The following is a 7,468-nucleotide window of genomic DNA, read 5'->3' on the forward strand; positions in this document are numbered from 1 at the left end:
TAGGACTGGATAAGTCTGACTTCTTCCTACTCCATTCAAGCATGTACTAGGTATAAGCAAATTGATATTGGATTAGCATTTGTTGGATATGTGTAAAATTATGTGTTGACATATCAACTGTCTTTACATGCTTGAAAGAATAAATCAAATCAAATCAAATCTGTTTCCTTCATCCTAACCAATATTCAGTGGAGGTATCAACTTAATCCTCTCTGGCTCTGATCAGAAGGGTGTGTAGATTGTCACAGGCATGTTATGACAGGTGTAGTGAAGACTGTTGAAGCATAGCACTTATCTGTTCTTCACTTTGTATAAAAATACTCAGCCACTATGGAATGTGGATGTGGATTTCAAATACAGTAGAATTTAATCAGATGCACATGGCAGAGGAGCATGTAAGCCTCACCAAGAAACCCCGCCAGTCATCACTAACTAATCTGACAATAAAGTAATACACAAAACCATCTAAAATACAGAATATTTACTATTAATATTTAGCATTTGCAACAATATTTGATGCTTTATAAAGACGGAAGGTCATTACATGTAGATGTAGCCCAAGAATGACTTCTGATTATCAGACTCGGGCTGGAGCGTGGTGACAGTGCCTGGGCAGCGCTGAAAGTGATCACTGGCCTCCTGGAACAGCATGGCCAGGGAGGGCAGTGCAGGGAGGATCCAGAGCCCTTCAGTTACCACAACACCTTTCTCCTGGTGGACCGAAATGAGGCGTGGGTGTTGGAAACTGCTGGGAGGCTGTGGGTGGCACAGAAGGTCACAGGTAAGGATTATAACCGTATGGCTCTCTGGGTGCTGAGATGTTTGAGTTCATGGATAATACATAATACTGAAGCTTGATTTATGGTTCTGTGTTTAATCCACATAGAGCTTACACCGCAGGCCATGTAAGTGGTAAGTGTTCTTGGTAGGTCGTGTAAGTGGGGTGGCCAACGGTGGCACTGGCCGCCCACAGAATCTGATTGGCCACCCCTGGTGCCATCCCTGCCAGAGTCAAAATGTGACACTTGTCAGTATTAATAAAAATTAAAAAAAAAAGAAAAGCAATGACAAATTGTGGCCTTAAATACAACCATTTTTCTGGTACTTTATAATTGATTTTGGTCAGTTTCAGTTTATATCATTTTATTATCATTATAATTTCTCTAGTTGTGTTGTTGTGGAGTCAATGCTAAATAGGTTAACTAAAGAAAGTACTCCGTGTCTCATTTTTACATAAATTTGACAAGTTAATACTTAATAATGTATGGTTTATTATTACATAGAACTAGGGGTTTAATTTATTCTTCATATGTCCCACCCCTCTCTGAGTCTGTGCCCCAGCCTGGCCACCCTGTCTAAAATTTTCTAGATCTGGCCTCGCTAGTTTTGCAGGTATTGCTCATAAAACATTGTATTGCGCAGATAAAAACATGTTAGTGGTCAGCGGATCACCAGTGTCAGTAGGCTGCATCCTCCGGGGACCTCGAATGTTTGTACAAAATTTTATGGTAAACCATCCGGTAATTCTTGAGACATCAGTCCAGACCACAGTTATAGTGCACTCACGCTGATACCGCCTGTCGTAACTAAAGTCATGCTGCTAAGATGGCTACATTAAGTGTTGGGCTGCTTAATCAGTCTTGAACAGTAAATCAACACTAAACCACGCAAGAAGATTTGAAATCCACGAAATACTTACATGACTCATACTGTATTTGCTCTTTAATGTGGGAACCTAAGTAACAGAGTAAATAAAGCACATTTAGATCTCAGTGTTCATTCTTCAGCATAAGACCGCAGCTTTTATAGATGTTCATAGAGTTCAGCATTCTCATTCATCAAGGTTGGATCACTGTCATGTGGAGATAAACCTTACAAGCTTCTCTGCTCAGTGTGTATGCAAAAACAGCACAAATATGCATGCATGCACCATGCTTCTGTCTAAAGGGTAGGACATTTCAAACATGCTTCACTCACAAGAAGGAGACTTGTATCAGCTTTTAGAAGCCAAATGAAACATTCTGACAACCAACACACTGCTCTCTCCAGATGGTGTGAAGAACATTTCCAACCAGCTGACCATTAGCACTGAGATCTCTGCAGAGCACTCGGAGCTGCGGAGTGCGGCCCAGGCTCAGGGCTGGTGGGATGGTGAAGGAGAGTTCAACTTCTCTCAGGTGTTCTACCCAGAAAGGCCACCTGCCAGGATGGAGCTGGCCAAACAGCGCTATAAGGGAGGCACAGAGCTACTCCAGGAACATGACGGTGAGAGTTCACCACTCATTTGGGCCTTCTGGCATTTTTCTTTTAACAGTCTGTTATGGTGAAAGGTCAGGCCAACAGAGAGGCCTTCACAACCCAGAAGCAGTTTGAAATTTTTGCATTTTTCAGTAAATTTGCAATAAGTCATCCACCCTATGTCTCCGCTGTTCCTGGTGTCAGGCTCAGTCACAGCAGAGGTGATGATGTCCATTCTGAGGGACAAGCTCAGTGGAATCTGCATGGACTCTGGAGGTTTCTGCACCACAGGCAGCATGGTGTCCATTCTTCCCAGAGACAACAGTCTGCCCTGCATTCACTTCTTCACTGCCACCCCAGACCCCTCCAGGTTTGTCACTGATTTAGCTAAGACTCCCTGTTCTGTTAAACAATATAGCCAACTGCTGTAAACACAATTATTTACATAAAAGCTTTTAAATTTGCTGTTGTAAATTAAGTTGGCATTGATTCAAACTATACATTTTGTGTATGTGCTATTCTGTGTGTTTGAATACTTTTAGGAATAAGAGGAAAAAATGTAAGAAAAGAATAAAATAAGGCCAAAGTTTTATTTTACAGGTCTGTACATCACTGATCAAATAATTTCCTAGAAAGTTTCTTGGAAATAACCATGTAACAGAAGCACTTTGTTAGGAAACTTAAACACAGTCCTGTTGTTCTGAAACATCTAGTGGAAGTTTCCAATCTGCAGCAGCAGGTTCCTCTCCTTGATGTTCAGACTTTGGTTCATATATCTCTGTACTGTCTTGCAGTTTCAGCTACAGCCATTACGCAAAGTAAAGAGTGACAAAGACCGCAATATTCATTAGGTCCTCTTCTGATTCATCCAGCTGTATGGGATGTTCTGTCTGGGAAGAAATGCAGTGAAAATGCTGTTTTATCTTTATAGCATCAGAAACAAAGCTGTTAGCATAAGTAGTAACAGCTACTTTGAAAAGACAAAGTAAAAAAACCTGAAAAAAAATGGCTTACACTAATTGATCAGTTAAAGGCAAGATGGATGTCACCCAATTTTACAGAATGCTAAAAGTAATATTTGTTTACAACAGATTAAATAAAAAGCTGTTAATATCAGTTAGCTTTCTTTCCCTCCTCATCTCTGCTTTTCCTACATTCTTTCTGTACTTTGGGTCAGTGTGAATTTCTGAGTCTGTATTTCTTTTTTCCCTGTTCCTTTCCCTGGTAACCCACCCCACTTGTACCCTGGTAGGTCTATATTCAAGCCTTTTATCTTCTCGAACTGTTCTACTCCAGTGCTGAGGGTGGTCTCTCCAGAGTTTGGCCCAGATGACCCTGTCAGGAGGCAGCCTCGCTTTCAGAGCCAGGTGGACCGCAGACATGACCTGTACAAGGCTCATGAGGTGGCGCTTCACACCATGGAGACCAACCCGGTGGGCAGTGATGGACAACCTAGGTCAATGATTGTTCTACACAGATCCTGGGAGAACTGGAAATTCACATTCATTTCATATATGTCTCATTTTTTTTCTGATAAATTACAGGACAGTACAGAATTGACACTCACCGCAGAGCACAGCAGCACAGGACCTCACAGTTAGTTCAGGCGAGACCCACGGCATGAGCGCAGACATAAACACACTACAAGTACACATCTAAAGCCACCTAAAGCCAGGGTTCCAGTCATGACTCCACTGCAACCAAAGCCAAGTGTGACAGTGCTGGGAGGTGTCAGTGCTTCAAAATAAAGTGACATTTGCCATTGGTATGCTAACAATCCTGTTTGAGATGACGCTGTGAAGCTGAACTGACAGAGGAAGGCTGCTATTTTCACTGTGACTCAAAAAACTCAAACATCTAGTTTAGGGACTCATTAGTTGCATTCCAAATACAGATGTCATACTAATAAACCTGCACTAATCCTTTTGTGGGGGAGTGTCTCTCTCTTTCATCTTTTCTCTATCTCAGGGCAAGGGTGAAGCTGTTCATCCACCATGATGAACTTGGTAGCCAAAGATTTACACATGTATATATCCAGCAACTATGGAGCAACATAGTTCTTTTGACATTATTGTTATGTTTGTGTGTATCTGACTCCATCACTTTTAGCTCTATTTTGTCACTCTACTGTCTTCTGAGGAAAATATCTGGCTCTAGCTCCTAAATGCTCCATTATATTCGCTGACTTTGTAAAATCAGTAGATATTTCATGTTGTATCATATGTATAATGGGACAAAGCTATTGGCTGCTGCTTTGGTGAGCAGCTAGACTATGTAAAAATCTAGATTATTTTGTGTAATAGCAGATGTGTAACTGCCTGTGTTTGCTACTACAGAGGTCTGGTCAAATTGGACTTCTCAGAAGGCCATGAGTAGGATTTGGATTCTTTTAAATTCACATTATATTACTTACATGGGTTTAAACAAATAACATGCAGGTACCTGACTCAGGTGTTAATGTTCTTTTGGCATCTCTCCTTGTCATTGTCTCTCTGTCACAGGGCAAGGGTGACGCTGTCTATAAGATTCTGAGGGACCTGGAGTCGCAGTGTCTCAGTGAGATTTCAGCCATGCTGAGTGGTGAGATTCCAGGAGACGAACTGGGGGACTTGTTTTTTGATTGCGTGGACACAGAGATTAAGTTCTACCAGTGAGGAGGTAGGAGGCTGCAAGAGAAGAATTTGGTGTTGTATTATGTGCATGAATGCTAAGTGTGTGAATGTTAAGTTTTCTGTTCTGGAAAATATGCCACATTTTCATCCTTCAGTTCTAGCAGAGAAATATTCCAGTGTGGAAGAGTAGTTGTGACTGGAAAAGCCAAATAAGCACCTGTCTTCTGTTGTAGCGCCCTCAGGTGGAAACCCCTGAAGCTCACAGGATAGTGGCAGAAGGCCCAGGGACTGTTAAAAACTCAGTACTCCTCCTGTGACTGGCCTCCCTCACCCAGCACACATCCCTGACACTATTCCATCTCTAACACAGACTAAATGTCTAAACTGTTTGTGTGATTGGAGCACATTTAACGACTGCTCTGACTGTACCACATTAGTGACTGTAATGATGTAGACTATACAGGTGCCCATGTAGAGCTGTGTGATGCTGCACAAATACTGCGAGTATGGCACTGGTTTAACTTTTTGATTTTTTTTGCAAATGAAAAGGGTTTTCGTGTGTTTGAGTGGTACCTGTAGGTAAGAATCTAATCAAGAATGTCTCCTGACTGTCCTGAGTGTGTTGAGAGCTTTCTAGCCACACTGCTGTTGTGGCTGTAAGTATTGGTAATGTTGTATGTCCAAATTAAATTTATATACCAGTCTTTTTCTCTCTGTCTTCCAAAGTGTGTGAATGTGCATTGGATAAAGTGAGCTTTGACAAAACCGTGAAGTTAGCCATCTCAGTGAGAGCTGTGTGCCAGTAAAGGTAAACACAGCACCGTTAGTCATCTCTAACTGTTTCTGTGGTGATTCATGTTAGATATCATCATATTTGAATAGCCTGCACAACAGGGCTGTTATGACTAACATGGGTTTATGTTGATTTTGTCAGATTTTGTAATAATGAAAATGGTCACTACTACATCCTTGAAATTAAATGCATAATAACTGGCTAAACATTATTTGAGTGATCAACACCATAATATTGTGAAAAATGAATCCAGCCTCTGGTCAGAATGTGATACTTATTGTATGTTGACTGCTGGTTAGTTGAGAGAAAATGTACCCTGAAACAGAACAGAGCACACAATTTTGTAATGGTAGGAAAGGAACAGTGTTGCTAATGACTTAAATGATGCTTATGTTTTGTTCAAATGTCCCAGTAAGCAACGACAACATGGCAGTGAGCCAGCATGCCAATACTCATTATAATTTACTATTTATGAGGTTATATGTTAATTAAAAACAAAAAAACGCCTAAACTTGTTTGTAGTCACAGTTTAAAATGCCTTTCACAAACCCAAAAACAGTGAAAAGGTGTAATGATAATGTCAAGAAAAATATTGTAGCTGTCCTAATGGTACTAATAGGACAATATAAGAGCAGCATTAGTGCATGGGAACATTTGTTTCTGATACCAGAAACTTTGAACAGCAGGCCCCACACAAAGCATCTGCCAACGCACAGAATCACTATTTCAGTTTGTGTTTTTAATATGACATGGCAGTTTAATAAAGCAACATAAGCCAAACAGCGATGATGGCGCTATAGATAGATAGATAGTTAGTTTATTATTGGTAAGATGGAATCAGATGAATGTGAGCATTTTAAGGAAACGGTTGAGCATGTTTTATTTGAGTACAGCATTTTGAATTAACTGAGTTAATGCAAAGGACATAAGATTATAAAGCTATGCTGTAACGCAGACCGGTAGGTGGTGGTATGCAGTTTTCACATTGGCTTGTCACCAAAATTGAGGACGAAGAAGAAGCAGCGCCCAAAGACCCCGGTGTAATGAAATGTGCCGCCCTAAAGTGGAAGGAAAAAAAACAACCATCGTCTCAAATATTAGGTAGTTGCTTGACTATATGTTTTTGGTAGAACTTTAACAAACTGCCAAGCTACTCTCGGCATTTCTCTCTGGTTCCCCTTTAAAGCTGGTCGTCCAACGAAAAAGGTAATGTAATGCTAGGTTGAGTATTGCTAACTCGCTAGGTTAACAAAAACTGTCCTTTGCACTTGAGCTTTCACTGTAGTGTTAGCTCCTATCCAAGCACCAGGCCGAAAAGGTTAACTTGGCGCAAATAATGGTTTGGCTGTAAATAATCAATAGACAATTGTCGTACCAGTTAAAGCTAACGTTAGATACTTTCTTGTTTGCAATCGACTTGTTAGCATTAGCTAACGCTAGGTCAAAGGATGCTGAAGCTATAACGGAACTTTCCATAAAAACTAGGGGCTGCCTGGGCCACGGTACGCATTTCACAGTAGTTTAATACGGTATTGCAAGTGTTTACTGTATCTGCTCAGATCAAGTCAGGTCAACGTATTGGAAATTGCGCATGCGAACTGTGAGGTGGACAGAGACCGTTTATACTCGTATTTGATTCAGTACTCCTCCTAAACGATGGGAGAAAAAAAAACTATACCGTTGGAACAGCAATAGAAGTCTTTTACAGGAAATATGCCGGCTAGCTAGCAGATATTAAATCTACAGAGCAGCTAAATGAAGCAGAATAAATAATTGTGGTAGACAGCGTGCTGTAACTAGCTAGCTTTCTACTTAGACAGCACAC

The 7,468-nt window shown here is 40.8% G+C and overlaps 2 protein-coding genes across 8 annotated transcripts in view; both read left to right on the forward strand.

Annotated features, from left to right (window-relative positions):
* scrn2 (secernin 2) overlaps window positions 1-5,553 on the forward strand; it is a 12,571-nt gene extending 7,018 nt beyond the window's left edge. The window contains exons 4-9 of one of the 5 annotated variants that reach the window (XM_020594167.1): window positions 582-781; window positions 2,050-2,265; window positions 2,443-2,608; window positions 3,491-3,671; window positions 3,783-3,834; window positions 4,740-4,833. In XM_020594167.1, the coding sequence (XP_020449823.1) occupies window positions 582-781; window positions 2,050-2,265; window positions 2,443-2,608; window positions 3,491-3,671; window positions 3,783-3,834; window positions 4,740-4,750 (826 nt within the window). In that variant the 3' untranslated portion in view covers window positions 4,751-4,833. The other 4 variants (XM_020594170.1, XM_020594166.1, XM_020594168.1 and 1 more) reach the window with 4 other exon arrangements.
* A 1,041-nt stretch (window positions 5,554-6,594) lies between these two features.
* The window catches only part of LOC109956809 (uncharacterized), a 6,251-nt gene continuing 5,377 nt past the window's right edge, over window positions 6,595-7,468 (forward strand). For 2 of the 3 annotated variants that reach the window (XM_020594162.1, XM_020594164.1), the window contains exon 1: window positions 6,595-6,849. The gene's annotated coding sequence lies outside the window, so the exon portion shown is untranslated. The remainder of the gene's footprint in view (window positions 6,850-7,468) is intronic. The other variant, XM_020594163.1, reaches the window with a different exon arrangement.

The sequence above is a fragment of the Monopterus albus genome, unplaced genomic scaffold, assembly GCF_001952655.1.
Source record: "Monopterus albus unplaced genomic scaffold, M_albus_1.0 scaffold22.1, whole genome shotgun sequence".
NCBI classification, from domain to species: Eukaryota; Metazoa; Chordata; class Actinopteri; order Synbranchiformes; family Synbranchidae; genus Monopterus; species Monopterus albus.